This window comes from Spea bombifrons, chromosome 1 (assembly GCF_027358695.1).
Source record: "Spea bombifrons isolate aSpeBom1 chromosome 1, aSpeBom1.2.pri, whole genome shotgun sequence".
NCBI classification, from domain to species: domain Eukaryota; kingdom Metazoa; phylum Chordata; class Amphibia; order Anura; family Pelobatidae; genus Spea; species Spea bombifrons.
This window is the reverse complement of record NC_071087.1, coordinates 164700922-164716480: the sequence shown is the minus strand read 5'-3', so window position 1 is coordinate 164716480 and position 15559 is coordinate 164700922. Positions and strand designations below refer to the sequence as shown.

At 57.5% G+C, this 15559-nt stretch overlaps 2 protein-coding genes across 2 annotated transcripts; both read left to right on the top strand.

Moving 5' to 3' along the window:
* Positions 1 to 1993: 1993 nt before the first annotated feature.
* Positions 1994 to 10967, top strand: TAF1C (TATA-box binding protein associated factor, RNA polymerase I subunit C). Its single transcript, XM_053457990.1, has 15 exons — positions 1994 to 2049; positions 4072 to 4206; positions 4475 to 4565; positions 4710 to 4798; positions 5046 to 5141; positions 5855 to 5925; positions 6103 to 6338; positions 6662 to 6784; positions 7558 to 7675; positions 7853 to 7924; positions 8075 to 8210; positions 8601 to 8729; positions 8929 to 9106; positions 9553 to 9690; positions 9764 to 10967. The coding sequence occupies exons 2-15, from the start codon at positions 4072 to 4074 to the stop codon at positions 10891 to 10893; spliced, it is 2742 nt and encodes a 913-aa protein (XP_053313965.1). The 5' UTR covers positions 1994 to 2049; the 3' UTR covers positions 10894 to 10967.
* An 836-nt stretch (positions 10968 to 11803) lies between these two features.
* On the top strand, positions 11804 to 15080 carry HINT2 (histidine triad nucleotide binding protein 2). Its single transcript, XM_053457989.1, has 6 exons — positions 11804 to 11830; positions 12666 to 12775; positions 13953 to 14099; positions 14235 to 14339; positions 14444 to 14516; positions 14848 to 15080. Exons 2-6 carry the CDS (start codon positions 12668 to 12670, stop codon positions 14937 to 14939), a joined length of 525 nt encoding a protein of 174 aa, XP_053313964.1. The 5' UTR covers positions 11804 to 11830; positions 12666 to 12667; the 3' UTR covers positions 14940 to 15080.
* Positions 15081 to 15559: the final 479 nt, after the last annotated feature.

Here is a 15559-nt window from a genome sequence, read left to right as displayed (position 1 = left end):
TTCATGCCGGAAGCTGTTACAGGCGATCGGACAGCAGAAAGCCGGCAAAGCCGGCTTCTGCTGTCAGTGGGGAGTCCAGGCTGTCAAACGACAGCCTGGTCTTCCGTGCAGCGGCAGGGATGTCCCTGACGCTGCACGAAGGGCTGGACGTACCGGGACGTCTATAGGGGTTTCTTTGTGGGCGTTTTTTGGACGTCCCGGTACGTCTATAGGGGATTGAAGGGGTTAATAAGTGAGTGACTTATATGTGCAACACAAAAATAATATATATAAAGATACCCTTCCAGCAAGCGTTCCCACACACAGTATCCAAAAGGTTCGTATATAAAAGGAAGAGAAAAAAGAAAGAAAAAATGATGGTGTAGTATATCAAAGTGGGTCTTAAAAAAAAAAAAAATAACTGGTTTTGATTGTGTTTAATGTGGAACATTTTTGGGGAGTTTGTTCCGGTGTCTTTGCAGCACCAATTCACCAGAAGGTGCAAAACTTCTATTTAATCCAAATATTGCGCTTCACTTTTTTGTATTTTGATTATTAGACCAGTAGCGTTTTGCGATTTTAAAACCATTTTTCCCCCCCAAAGCTGGTCATTCCGCCCCCGTGTGCCCTTCCGGGTATCTTTGAAGCCGCCCGATGCAATTGAAAAATAGACTACCCAGGGTGTTTCAAATGCTGGTATTTTAACCCTTTCCATGCTCTAATTCTACCACCACCCTTCGTCAAACTTCGGAGTAATAATTTTGGGGTATTTTTTCACACATTGTGCTTCTGGTATCCGTCACTTTCAAACAAGCCCCCAATGTGTGTTCAGCAACACCCCCTGAGCGCAGCGATACCCCCCATGCATGGGCTTGTCTGGTGTTTGGCGCATTTGGGAAGTGCCCCCCCATTTTGGTCAGTTAAATTAGACACCCATTGGGTATTTGAAATGCTTTTTAACCCTTTCCATGGCGAGATTTTTGGGCAGACGCAGCGCTAATTTTAGCACGTGCTCATAATAATAAAGCGATTGTCCCTTCGAAGGGCCGGAGCTGCAGCCGCATTCAGTCTCCGGGGCCGGTTATAAAATAAAGAAATAAAATGCAGCCCCCGCGCCGAGCCGGCCGTGCGATGCGCTGCAGACCCCGCGTCAAGCCGTGCCATGCGCTGCAGACCCCGCGTCGAGCCGTGCCATGCGCTGCAGACCCCACGCCGAGCCGTGCGATGCGCTGCAGACCCCGCGTCGAGCCGTGCCATGCGCTGCAGACCCCGCGTCGAGCCGTGCCATGCACTGCAGACCCCGCGTCGAGCCGTGCCATACGCTGCAGACCCCACGCCGAGCCGTGCGATGCGCTGCAGACCCTGCACGACAATAAATAAAAGATAATAATAATAAGCGAGAGGCTCAGCAGTCGCAGTAACGGAGGAACTGACTGAGGATCTGTCCCTTCAGGGTCCCGAGATCCGCTACGCTCTTATTGGGTGGGGGAGTGGGTAGTATTCGTGTTATTAGTGGGGGGAGTATTATTGATATTGGTGGGGGAGGGGTGGTATAATTGATATTGGCTGGGGGAAGGGGGTAGTGTTTGTGTTATTCGGTGGGGGGGAGTATTATTGATATTGTGGGGGAGGGGTGGTATTATTGATATTGGCTGGGAGAAGGGGGTAGTATTTGTGTTATTCGGTGGGGGGAGTATTATTGATATTGGTGGGGGAGGGGTTAATAACCCGGAGTCTGACGCTATTTTGTTTCCGTCATCCTTCACGCTCCGACGTCACGTGGGTCACCGGTGACCGCCATTTTACTGCTCCTCATTCACCGAATCACTGAAGGTACTGAAGCCGAGGCGGCCATCTTGCCCCCTCCCTGGGCTTTGCGCTTCTTAGTGACGGTCCAGGTCAGCTGATTTCTTCACTGGTGCCGGATTGGTTAATGTGAAAGTGGGCGTGCTGCAAAACGCTTTCATTCCGCTGATTGGCAGATGTTTTAAAAAGCGACCCAGCACGGGGGCGGGGCTTAGCTATGAAACAAGGAAGTAAACAGAGAGGATTTTCCGCGTGGGTTTGGAGGTATGTCTGTGGCACCGACACACGTGGGGTGGTGAACAGTAACGCTGACCGCGGGCGCTCCGTGGGCCCGGAGACCGTGACCGTCTGCTCACGGTGCCAGCAGCCCTATCCCTGCCCCACGCGGGTTTAACCCCTTACGTTATTTCGAGGTCTTAACCTTCATGATGTCCCTCAATAAATGCACCCGCCGGGTGATTTGCTATATATCGCTTCACGTATATATCGCTTCACGTATATATCGCTTCATGTATATATCGCGTCAGTACGGGTGGGGCAGTTTTTGCTCTCTCTCAGCTGTAGGGACCGCGCAGCGAGAGCCGAAACCCCGGCTATAGTAATAAGATTGTCCTGATCGGAAAATGCCCCACATGGCCCTCTGTTTCAGTTGTGGGGCAAATATTACATGTCACTTTATTCAACCATTTCTCTCCCCCCATCCCCTCTATTCTCTCCCCCACCCCGTCCCCCTCTATTCTCTCCCCCGCCCTGTCCCCCTCCACCTCTATTCTCTCCCCCCGCCCTGTCTGCATCTATTCTCTCTCTCCCCCGCCCCGTCTCCCTCTATTCTCTCTCTCTCTCCCCCCCGCCCCGTCTCCCTCTATTCTCTCTCTCTCCCCCCCCTGCCCCGTCTCCCTCTATTCTCTCTCTCTCCCCCCCTGCCCCGTCTCCCTCTATTCTTTCTCTCTCCCCCCTGCCCCTTCTCCCTCTATTCTCTCTCCCCCTGCCCCGTCTCCCTCTATTCTCTCTCCCCCTGCCCCGTCTCCCTCTATTTTCTCTCCCCCTGCCCCGTCTCCCTCTATTCTCTCTCCCCCTGCCCCGTCTCCCTCTATTCTCTCTCCCCCCCGCCCCGTCCCCCTCTATTCTCTCTCCCCCCCGCCCCGTCCCCCTCTATTCTCTCTCTCACCCCGCCCCGTCCCGTCCCCCTCTATTCTCTCTCCCCCATCCCGTCTCCCTCTATTTTCTCTCTCCCTCTATTCTCTCTCTCTCCCCCGTCCCGTCTCCCTCTATTCTCTCTCCCCCGTCCCGTCTCCCTCTATTCTCTCTCCCCCCCGCCCCGTCCCCCTCTATTCTCTCTCTCCCCCGCCCCGTCCGCCTCTATTCTCTCTCACCCCGCCCCGTCCCCCTCTATTCTCTCTCCCCCATCCCGTCTCCCTCTATTTTCTCTCTCCCTCTATTCTCTCTCTCTCCCCCGTCCCGTCTCCCTCTATTCTCTCTCTCTCCCCTGTCCCGTCTCCCTCTATTCTCTCTCTCGCTCCGTCCCGTCTCCCTCTACTCTCTCGCTCCGTCCCGTCTCCCTCTACTCTCTCGCTCCGTCCCGTCTCCCTCTACTCTCTCTCTCTCTCTCTCCTCCGTCCCCTCTCCCTCTATTCTCTCTTTTCCCCCGTCCCGGCTCCCTGTATTCTCTCGCGCTCTCTTCCCCCCGTCCGGTCTCCTTGTATTCTCTTGCGCTCTCTTCCCCCCGTCCCGTCTCCCTCTATTCTCTCACGCTCTCTCCCCCCGTTCCGTCTTCCTCTATTCTCTCTCTCTTCCCCGTCCCGTCTCCTCTATTCTCTCGCGCTCTCTCCCCCGTCCCATCTCCCTCTATTCTCTCGCCCTCTCTCTCCCCCGTCCCGTTTCCCCTCTATTCTCTCTCCCCTGTCCCGTTTCCCTCTATTCTCTCTCTCCCCCGTCCCGTTTCCCTCTATTCTCTCTCCCCCATCCCGTTTCCCTCTATTTTCTCTCTCCCCCGTCCCGTCTCCCTCTATTTTCTCTCTCCCCCCGTCGCGTCTCCCTCTATTCTCTCTCTCCCCTGTCTCGTCTCCCTCTATTTTCTCTCTCCCCCGTCCCGTCTCCCTCTATTCTCTCACGCTCTCTCCCCTGCCCCGTCTCCCTCTATTCTCTCGCGCTCTCCCCCCTCCCGTTTCCCTCTATTCTCTCTCTCCCCCGTCCCGTTTCCCTCTATTCTCCCTCTCCCCCGTCCCCCTCTTTTCTCTCTCTCCCCCGTCCCGTCTCCCTCTATGTGCGTTTCTTACTCTTTTCCAGATGGAGTTTCCTTGTTCTCTGTTTCCTGGTTTTTATGATGAGGGCCCCTGTGAGCCAGAAGTACAGTGTGGCCCTTCAGCTTCAGGATGGGGGGAGCATGGCAGGGTGCGGCTGGGCGATGTGACCCCTCCCCAGGTGAGGATTTAGGAAATATGCGAGGCAAGTGTGCGCTAAACAGGGGGCGCAATGTGTGGGGGGAACCCTGCAGGAGACGGGCAGGCACCGTGGGTGATGGCGGACCCTGCAGGAGAGGGGCAGGCACTGTGGGCGGTGGGGGACCCTGCAGGAGAGGGGCAGGCACTGTGGGCGGTGGGGGACCCTGCAGGAGAGGGGCATGCACTATGAAGGGGAGGAGGGGGGCCTTTGTATATTATGTTCTCTTACATCCAGTCTTCTCCCCCAGGCCGGCTCCTTTGCGCCTTTATATGAGAGATCTGCAGAATTGTGGACCCCCACCGAGCCTGTGCCCACCCCCCTCGTCCCACCTAATGCAGGTAAGAGGAGTAAAAAGATGCCGTCCATCGGCCCGTGTGTGGCGGGTGCAGCCGTCAGGTTTTCCAGAATACGGGGTCTTTTTATTCCCAGCGGCCCCTCGCCGTCTCTGGAGCCCCTCGCTGTCACCTCTCTGTCTCCTGCAGGCTGTGGATTTCCTCGGGTGATGGAGTCGGATTTCTTGCATCCGCTGCTGGCCCAGAAAGACAAAATAAACCTGGATTTCAGCAAACAGGTCAGGAGCCCTCAGGCCTCAGCGATAACTGAGTTACGGCCGCCCCTCCCCCTGTGGCAGGAACCCCGCCACCTGCCCCTCGGCGACTCGTTTCATGATACGTATCTCGTAATCTCATAATCTCGCTGCCCCCGTGTGTCGCCGATACTGGGGAAGGGGCCGTAAGAATAATGGCGTCAGTGAGGGCTCGCGTGCTGTCTCGATGTACACGCATGTATTACCATTAATCTGTCTGTCTCTATACCAGTTGTCTCATTTTGCGTGGGATCACAAACATGTCGCGTTCCACACCATGGGCCGCCTGCTGGAGCCGCATTTTTACCTGGGAGACGGGTATTTGAAGGTGAGACCACAAGGGGCGGTCACTGGGCAGACTGGGGGGGCACCTGAGAGGTGCGGTTACTGGGCAGACGGGGGGGGCACCTGAGAGGGGCGGTCACTGGGCAGACTGGGGGGCACCTGAGAGGGGCGGTCACTGGGCAGACAGGGGGGGGCACCTCAGAGGGGCAGTCACTGGGCAGACGGGGAGACACCTCAGAGGGGCGGTCACTGGGCAGACAGGGGGGGCACCTGAGAGGGGCGGTCACTGGGCAGATGGGGCAGGCACCTGAGAGGGGCGGTCACTGGGCAGACGTGGGGGCACCTGAGAGGGGCGGTCACTGGGCAGACGTGGGGGCACCTGAGAGGGGCGGTCACTGGGCAGACTGGGGGGCACCTGAGAGGGGCGGTCACTGGGCAGACTGGTGGGCACCTGAGAGGGGCGGTCACTGGGCAGACGGGTGGGCACCTGAGAGGGGCGGTCACTGGGCAGATGTGGGGGCACCTGAGAGGGGCGGTCACTGGGCAGACGTGGGGGCACCTGAGAGGGGCGGTCACTGGGCAGATGTGGGGGCACCTGAGAGGGGCGGTCACTGGGCAGACGGGGGGGACACCTGAGAGGGGCGGTCACTGGGCAGACGGGGGGGACACCTGAGAGGGGCGGTCACTGGGCAGGGAGAGAGACTGTCACTGGGCAGACATCAGAGAGGGGCGGTCACTTTGCAATTTTTGTTTTAGGGAAAGCACGGCGAGGGCATTAAGAGGATGACTACGATGCTTCAGTCCCTGAGACATCTCCCAAATCAAGAGTGAGTGACCCCCTCATATCACTTGCCGTTGATCTCACTCATTTTCCGTTCCATCTCATTAACCTCTTCCTCCGTGTTTGTCCTTTAGCCTTTCTCACGGTTTGATCTTCTTACCCCTTCGCATTCCCCGCCCTGTCTTCCCATCTCGCCACCTGACGTCTCTCTCTCTTCCTGTAGTTGCCCCTCCGCGGTCTCGTCTCTCCTGCGCTCCTTCACGTTCCTGACCGGTGAGTGGATTCAGGATTTGCCCCAAGCCATGTTGGCGCAGCTGCTGCACGAGGCTATGCCTGACGACTGGCACCGGCTCAGGTTTCCGGAGGCTGCCACCAGTGGGGCTCTGTCCTGGAATCCGTACTCGGACGGCCAGCATGGCTGCCTGATCTACCCCCGTGGGGCAGCCATGGACCAACTCCGTATCCTGATGAGCTTGCGCATGTTGGTTCTCTAGGGCAGGATTGGGGCCGAGAGGGAGTGGCCAGTAACAATGGCTGTGAAATGCCCTAAAAAGAGGATGGCCCCCCGTGGCCCCTATGGGTCGCACATTGTGTGTTTGGTGCAGTGTGTGGAGTTATAGATTTCTTTAGAGTTTATGGGGTGGGTTGTGACGGAGGCTCCCATATCCGGGGCATTTCCTTGTGGCCCCTGTGGGGGGTAGGATAGGCTCCTGGTTTGCAATCAATGCCCCGCGCAGTGGTAGGACGAACCCCTCTTCGGACGGTTCCTTAGCACCATGCAGATTTTCAGCAGGTGGCACTGGGGCAGGACGATGATCCGAGGATTCAGGGAGATCCGTCAGTATATGATCTGGGTGCCCGGGTACTTCAAGTGACCACCGGGGGCCCCGGCCTCTCCGAAGAGGGTAAGTGTGTGGGGGGACCATAGTCTGTGAACTGAGGGGGTCACTGCGTGTGATGGAAATAAACCTGTATAAAGCCCCTCACTTCCTCCACTCTCTGTAACCTCTCCCCTCTCCTCGCTTCCTCCACTCTCTGTGACCTCTCCCCGCCCCTCGCTTCCTCCGCTCTCTGTAACCTCTCCCCGCCCCTCGCTTCCTCCGCTCTCTGTGACCTCTCCCCGCCCCTCGCTTCCTCCGCTCTCTGTAACTTCTCCCCGCCCCTCGCTTCCTCCGCTCTCTGTAACTTCTCCCCGCCCCCCGCTTCTTCCACTCTCTGTAACCTCTGCCCGCCCCTCGCTTCCTCCGCTCTCTCTTTAACCTCTCCCCGCCCCTCGCTTCCTCCGCTCTCTCTTTAACCTCTCCCCGCCCCTCGCTTCCTCCGCTCTCTGTGACCTCTCCCCGCCCCTCGCTTCCTCCGCTCTCTGTAACTTCTCCCCGCCCCCCGCTTCTTCCGCTCTCTGTGACCTCTCCCCGCCCCTCGCTTCCTCTGCTCTCTGTAACCTCTCCCCGCCCCTCGCTTCCTCTGCTCTCTGTAACCTCTCCCCGCCCCTCGCTTCCTCCGCTCTCTGTAACTTCTCCCCGCCCCCCGCTTCTTCCGCTCTCTGTAACCTCTCCCCGCCCCCCGCTTCTTCCGCTCTCTGTAACCTCTCCCCGCCCCTCGCTTCCTCCGCTCTCTAACTTCTCCCCGCCCCTCGCTTCCTCTGCTCTCCCCTTAACCTCTCTCCATTTCTCTGTAGTCCTCGCTGGAGTCCGATCCTCTTATTATTTGGCCGCTTGGAGCTTCTCTTCCCAGAATCCCCCCGTGGCCCTGCGGGTCGTTCGCACTCAGACTCCCAGCACCTGTATCAACGTCAGGTAGGAGCTCCACTCCTCTCTGCATGTACCTCAGCCACACCCTGCCATGTTACCCCAAGCCCATCTACCTCTTGTGCCCCTATGGGTGCTGTTTTCCCCGTGTCCCGTTTCTGTTGCCCCTTTGCAGTCACTATACCGGGAGTGATGTTTTAATGATACCGTATCAATCCCCTCCAGTCCGCATCTGCCGGGAGAGCTGTGCGCATGCACCGAGAGCGGGGCGCTGTACCTGTGGAGCCTGGAGAGCGGGTAAATCTGTATTTTATTGCCTCTTTTTTCTGTCTACACTCCCACCCCGTGCCAGCCTATTCCTTTATCCCCCCTCCCGACCTGTTGCTTTGCCCCTGTTCTGTATAAAGTATTGGTTTTTGCCCCAGTAAATGACTCCTTTGCCCTCAGCCTCCAGCGGGTACGGCACCACCCCGACAACCTCTTTTTCCGGGACGACTCGAAGTGGAGATGGAGCGACTTCACGTGCCACCCGCGGGTGCTGACCTACGCGGACAGGACAGGTGTGCAGGCTGTTGACACCAGGGTAAGTACCCCGCTAACCCCTAAGTAAATTACATTGCTGGACTCGCGGGGAAGCTGTCTCAACTGCCCCATACTGACTAGGCAGAACTGCCCCGGGCTGCAGTTAGTAGGAATTTGCTGTTCATCTCGTATGAAAAGAGGTGGTTGTTTAAGCCCCCCCTACTGATTGCATCACAGGCTTCCTGGCCAATGGTATGGATCGGGTCACCTGAGTGCCACCCGTATACCCTGCGCTGCCGGCCAGTGCCAGTGGCCGGGGAGCTCCAGATGCGCATGCGTAGCCTGACTGTCCCCTTTAATAACTGTTTGGAGCGCAGGCCGAACGTGCCTGTTGGTTTTTACCATCTCTGCTGGGAGCCAGTTCCAGGATCACAGCCTGTGCTCTTCGCAGGTCCCTGATGGCCAAGGCCTGGATCTGTTTCGAATTGGAAAGGAGTCTTCATGTCAGAGAGGAGAGCGAGTGATTCTGCCCCGCTGTGCGAGGGAGACCGACCCTGCACACTTTCTCATCACGACCCAGGTGCCCGCACCGTGTAAAATCTGTAGGGGGGGATGATGAGTGGAGAGGACTGGGCACGTGGGGTGGAGGGGGGGCGGCGGCTGCGTGGGGGGTTGGGGCGATGGTGGAGGCCGCTGCGTGGGTGTGTGTGGGGGGGTGTTGGTCGATGGTGGCGTCTCTTCACTTTGCTCTCTCCGCAACCCCTCTGCTCTCTCCGCAGTTCTCCGTGTACGTCATGGACGAGCGCGTCCCTCGGGTTCCGCTGGTGAAATGGGATCACATGATGGAATCGCCACCGATGTTCGCTGACTTCGTATCAGGAGGCGGAGCTGACAGATCCGACAAGATCTTACTGGGCAGCGCGTGCAGTCAGGAGAGCTGCATCCTGCAGTATAGGGGTACTGGGGAGTGTGCGCGGGGAGCAAGCGCAGGGACTGGCCATGGCGAGGGGGGCTACTGGGGAGCGAGCACAGGAACTGGCCGTGGCGAGGGGGCTGCTGGGAGGGAGGGTGTTGACCGGATATGGGAAAGGGGTACTGGGAGGGAGTACTGGGCATGTCGAGGGGGGGGGGACTGGGATGGAGCATGGCTATTGGAAGGGGCCATGGCGATAGTAGGATGGGGGAAGGGCGCACATGTACTGCTCCATAGTGATAGGGGAGAGGCAACAGAACTGTGCTACAGCAGGAAGTATAGGAACTGCCCCATGGGTACAGAGAGAGGGGTGTGTGGGACCCCAGGATTGTTGCCCCCGGGGGTTACTCTCTGCCGGCTTGGCCTGTGCTTTGGGGGGGTAATCTTGTCTTGTCATTTATGCTGATTTGCCCCCCTGTTCTGCTTCCAGGTGCAGGCACATCCCCCTGCCAGCTTCTCTTCCCGGCTCTGGAACTGCCCCGGGTCGCCAAGAGCCTCCAGCATTTACCCCCGCTCCTCCCGCATCACCAGGATGTCGTGGCGGAGAGGCTGACTTCTCCCCTGGCAGGTAATCAGCATTTACCCCGTTGGGGGGGGTTCTTGTTTGTTCGCATTGTGACCCCAGACCTCCTCCGTTTCAGGTCTGGCTGCGGCCCCCAGCAGCAGGGTCCCGGAGTCCATCGTGCTTTTCCAGCTCACAGACCTCGGAGATGTGTTTTATCAGAGGATCGGGTACAGGGGCCGGGGGGCTGCAGGGGGCAATTATTCCTGCCAAGATACCCCTCAACCTAATGCGACTGCCCCAGAACAAGCTCCAAGCACAGCTAGTGCCTGCGCAGAACCACCTCGCGATGTCCTCACTAACCAAGAGACGGCCGTGCTAGACTTTCAGTCCGACCCCATTGAGGGCACCAGGTCCTTCTTACCCCGTTACAGCTGCTGGCTCAGTGCCCTGTTCAGAGACCCCGGGGCCCGGCAGCAGGGGGTCCGGCGACCGACGTTTCACATAAAAAAGCTGTTGCGGGCGCTGGAGGCCATGCGGCCCGCGGAGGCTCCGGGTGAGGCGCGAGCGAGGCTGCGGGAGGGTATGAAGCAGGGCAAACCAGTGCAGATACGGCCTCCGGAACTACCCACCTCGCTGGAGCTCGTATCTACCCAGAACTGGAAAGACCCCCTGAGTGAGCGGCTGACGGCTGCCTGGGGGGGCCGGCTGGGACTGTGGTGGGACGATAACCTCGGCCTCAATAAGAAGAGTAAAGTGGAGGCTCTGCGGGAGCGTCGCCGGAGGCAGAAGCAGCGGAGGGCGCGGAGCACGCTGTCCGGGAGCTTCACGTCCTCGCTGAGTGTCACATCGGAGGTCCGAGATGTGGATGCCGGCGCTCCCTGGCCCGACGGTCTCTCCCTCTCTGAACCGGAAGCCTCTGCCGGGAGAACCCAACCGGCCCAGGCCAGGGAGCCCGCAATCTCAGACGGAGACCGGGGTAGTGCGAGCAGGAGCCGCACCCCAGAGGCCGACTCCCTGTTCTCCTCGCAGTCCCTGCGCTCCCGAGGAATCCCCAAGGAGCGGACGAGGACAGTGCGGGATTTCCTCTCCTTCCTGGGAGACTCCGTGGCCCCCGAGTGTCCGTCTTTCCCCTCGCGGTCAGTGTCGGCGTCCTTCCCGTCAGCTTCCTTCCCCTCGGGGCCGGCATCGGCCCCCGTCACAAAAACTCTTTCTCAGACCCCGTCCAGGTCCCAGAAATCGGGCGGGAAGTCCCGCATGGGGTTCTGAGAGGGATCCGCTTCCCGGGCGCACGGACCGTCGGCTGCTAATAAGTGTTTTAAATAAAACTTATGTATTCAAAAGGACACAGTTTGTGACAGCAAGTGGGGAGCGTGAAGGGTTAATACCAGTGAGGTGCGGCCAATAAGTGTGTCCACTGCAGTTTATATAAAAAGTGCGCCAGCTGCTAAAGGGTTAATAATGTGTTGATTATTGATTGTAAGCTCCTAGGCTCAGCTCATGTCCCGCTGTCTCTTATCGACCATCGTATCGCCGCAGCGCTACGGCATCTACAGGCGATATATATATGCCCCGTTTTCTGTGGTGTGCTGGGGGCATTATGAGGGGTAACTCCCTGGGTGTTAGGATGGGGGGGGGTCCCAAGATTTTCAGCGTATTGGAGGTGGTGGGGCAGATACAGTGCAGGCCTCGCTGGGGCAAATGATAATTCATATAGCGCCATCATATTCCAGTGTGTTGTACAGAGGGCTGACCGGACATAATGAATACATCGCCTTACGATTTGTACAAGGAGCTGACAATCTAAAGGAGGAGGGGAAAGAGCTTGTTACTAGCCGGGTGGAGCCGTGGAAAGGTCACGCGAGTCAGAAACACCGAGGATACGGACCAGGTGCTGCTGCCCTGCTCGGGGCATTAATCCCCCCCACTCCATGCGTTGTGGGGTGCGGGGCACAGGTTACAGGTCCGGGGTAGTATTGGGGTAACACTGACAGCTTTTGGGGGCTGGCTGCGGGTGACGAGGGCGCTCGCTCGGCGGCTGTCAGTATGACAGACAGGCCGGTGAGCCAGTTAAAGGCAAGGACCGCCTCCATGCCCAGACAGCCAATAAGCGGCTGCAGCGACTTCGATCGGGAAGTCACGTGATCGGTAAGTTTGCCCGCTTGCGTCTCATGTCGCGTTCTGTTTGTATCAAGGAGGTTCGGAGGTTTGTACCGGGGGTTCGGGGGCGGAGATTTTTATTATTGCCTCGGGGAGGCGGTTCGGGGTATTTGTACTATTTCTCTGGGGGCAACGGCATAAATAGGACAAACCTCCGCCCCGAGCCCTGTGGGGCAACAGCATAGATACCCCGAACCCCCCCTGGGCAACAGTACATATCTCCGAACCCTATGGGTAGCGGCACAAACCTCCACCCACTAACACCCCCCCCCCGGGCAGCAGTTTAAATACCCCCCCTCTCCCTAACCCTGTATGGCAACACTTTAAGATACAGATATAGGATACACACGCGTGTTACATGTATGTGTCTCTGCAGGCAGGGCCGGCCTTAGGGGTGTGCGACCTGTGCGACCATGGTTGCAGGGGCGCCTAACCGGGACTTAGATTAAAGCATCGTTTTTTTTTTTTGTTGTTTTTTTTTAAACTTTATTTAACATCATTGATGTTAAATAAAGTTTTTTTTTAAAAAAACGATGCTTTAATCTAAGTCCCGCTCAGGGGCGCCGAGCGGTTGCTCGTGAAGTTCTCGGCAACCGCTCGGCGCCCCTTACTCTCCGTGACTCCGTCGCGGTGCCAGCATCTCATGTTGAGCGCCGGACTATACCGGCGCTCAACATGAAATGTCGGCAGAGCGAGAAGACGGATGCCTCCCGCTCTTACCGCAGGACTCCGGCAACAAGGTAAGTGGGGGGGGGGGTAGTTTGAAGGGGTAGAGGGGAGGGGTAGTTTGAGGGGGGTAGTTTAAAGGGGCAGTGAGGGGGGGCGCCAGAGGAGTAGTCCGCACAGGGCGCCACAACGCCTAAGGCCGGCTCTGTCTGCAGGTATGGCCGCCCTGCCCGTGTTTCGCCTCCTGTGCTCCGGCCTCGCCGTGCGATGCTGGGGGTCTCCGCGCTCATCGGGGGTCTTCAGTCAACTACTGAATCATCAGCAGGTAAACCCCCTCAGGTAACCTCTGTGTAATGCGCGGGCCCCTCTGTGACCCGTCTCCCCCCCCGCATGTGTCTACCCCGTTACTACCCCATGCATACCACCCCCAGTCACTATTACCCGTTACTGCCCCACACATACCACCGCCCCAGTCACTATTACCCGTTACTACCCCACAAATACCACCCCCCCAGTCACTATTACCAGTTACTACCACACACATACCACCACCCAGTCACTATTACCAGTTACTACCCTGCGCATACCACCCCCCCAGTCACTATTACCAGTTACTACCCCACACATACCACCCCCCCAAGTCACTATTACCCGTTACTACCCCACAAATACCACCCCCCAGTCACTATTACCCGTTACTACCCCACAAATACCACCCCCCAGTCACTATTACCAGTTACTACCCCACACATACCACCACCCAGTCACTATTACCAGTTACTACCCTGCGCATACCACCCCCCCAGTCATTATTACCAGTTATTACCCCACACATACCACCCCCCCAAGTCACTATTACCCGTTACTACCCCACAAATACCACCCCCAGTCACTATTACCCGTTACTACCCCACGCATACCACCGCCCAGTCACCATTACCAGTTACTACCCCACGCATACCACCGCTCAGTCACTATTACCAGTTACTACCCCAGACATACCACCTCCCAGTCACTATTACCCGTTACTACCCCAGTCATTATTACCCGTTACTACCCTGCGCATACCACCCCCCCAGTCACTATTACCAGTTACTACCCCACACATACCACCCCCCCAGTCACTATTACCCGTTACTACCCCACAAATACTACCCCCCAGTCACTATTACCAGTTACTTCCCCACGCATACCACTGTCCAGTCACTATTACCAGTTACTACCCTGCGCATACCACCCCCCCAGTCACTATTACCAGTTACTAACCCACACATACCACCCCCCCCAGTCACTATTACCCGTTACTACCCCACAAATACCACCCCCCCAGTCACTATTACCAGTTACTTCCCCACGCATACCACTGCCCAGTCACTATTACCAGTGACTACCCCACACATACCACCCCCCTAGTCACTATTACCCGTTACTACCCCACACATACCACCCCCCAATCACTATTACCTGTTACTATGTGCCCCATTTTTTGCCTGTTGCCCCAGAGACCGTTCTGTGAGGGGAGTGACGAGGTGCGGAGGGCTCAGGAAGCTGTGGCGAGAAAGGGAACCAAATCCAGTTCGACCCCCACAATCTTCTCCCGAATCATCGAGAAATCCCTGCCGGCCGACATCATCTACGAGGACGACAAGGTACCTGGTATCACCCCTCCCCCCTGGTATCACCCCTCCCCCTATACCCCGCCACATTATACCTGAGCCCCACTTCCTTATACCCCTTCCCGCTCTGTGCAGCGTTGCTCCGTAACCCCCTTGTCTGCCTTGCAGTGTCTCGCTTTCCGAGATGTGGCCCCTCAGGCTCCTGTTCATTTCCTTGTAATTCCTAAAACTCCAATTCCTCGAATCAGTCAGGTGACGGCCGGTGACACAGAGGTAAGTAGACTGTCAGCTCTTGGTACCGGTTCCGTGTCTCATGGAGTAATTAGTGCTAATTCCACCCGTTGCTCGCTGACTCGCGGATGTCGCTTTGATTCCAGCTCCTGGGGCACCTGATGCTCATTGCCAGCCGGATGGCCCAGCAGGAGGGTCTGACGGACGGGTACAGGATTGGTAAGAATCGCCCCCCCAATGCACTGGCCATGGTGTGATGTCATATCTCAGCTCCCACAGTTACTGGAGCAGCACACTTGGGGAGGTTGAGGAGGGAACTGGAGGCCATTTATATGATGTCACCCTGTCTCACGGAACACCCCACCACCCTTGCCCACATACAGGAAACGCCCCTCCCCAGAAAGCGCTTCTTAGGGCTGGAGGCCCCCAAGGAGAGCTTCACAGCAGGGAAGAGAAGGTAGCAGGGGCTGCAGAGCTTTCCGATCCGCACCTCGTTGGGGCCCGTTGGCTCCGGTTGCCGCTCTAACGCTCAGTCTCTCCTGTCACGCAGTGATCAACGATGGGAGGCAGGGAGCGCAGTCCGTGTATCACCTCCACCTCCACGTCATCGGGGGCCGGCAGATGGAATGGCCTCCGGGGTAAAGTCTGCAGTGCTTTCTGGCTACGTCACTCACCCTTCATCCCCGCGAGGGCCACCGTCTGTCTGCGGGCTCCCCAGATCCGGATGCACCCCGCGCTGCAGTTACTGTCTCGGGGCGGGTCAAATAAAGTGCATTTACTCTCTGTGGAGTTCTGCGTCCGTCTCTAGAAGGAGATCAGCGTTCTGGGGGGAGAGCAGGAAAGACGTTGGGGGTACTGCCAGTGTGAAAAAGCCCCCCCCCACCATAGCTCCATTAAGGCAGTGGGGGATGTGCAGCGAGTGAGACCTTTTACTGTGTTTTTATGACGTAAAATGTACACATCAGCTTTGTCCTGAACGAGAGACCGCTGAGGTCTGATGTGACTGCCTATAACTGTATGAATAGTGGCCGTTAAAAGGCATCGCTAACGCCTCTGCCCTGGAACCGGTGTAAAGTATAGTTAAAATGATACCATGTATAGGCCAACTGAAAGTTGAATTGCAGGCTTTCAAGACCAAGTTGTTGGGTCCCCTCCTCTGGCATTAATGAAGCCAAATACAGAAGCGTAGGTCACAAAAACCTAAACGCCGAGGGGTCGGGGAATCTCCTCCGCAGGTCTGCTAGAGTGCAGTCAGAACATCT

Bases quoted from the DNA above. Each gene is read 5' to 3' on its own strand.
- TAF1C (XM_053457990.1), top strand. From the start codon at position 4,072: ATGGAGTTTCCTTGTTCTCTGTTTCCTGGTTTTTATGATGAGGGCCCC. The intron at 5,926-6,102 runs GTGAGTGACCCC...CTCTTCCTGTAG, and splicing joins AGACATCTCCCAAATCAAGA to TTGCCCCTCCGCGGTCTCGT. The intron at 9,691-9,763 runs GTAATCAGCATT...CCTCCGTTTCAG, and splicing joins GCTGACTTCTCCCCTGGCAG to GTCTGGCTGCGGCCCCCAGC.
- HINT2 (XM_053457989.1), top strand. From the start codon at position 12,668: ATGGCCGCCCTGCCCGTGTTTCGCCTCCTGTGCTCCGGCCTCGCCGTG. The intron at 12,776-13,952 runs GTAAACCCCCTC...CTGTTGCCCCAG, and splicing joins AACTACTGAATCATCAGCAG to AGACCGTTCTGTGAGGGGAG. The intron at 14,340-14,443 runs GTAAGTAGACTG...CTTTGATTCCAG, and splicing joins TGACGGCCGGTGACACAGAG to CTCCTGGGGCACCTGATGCT.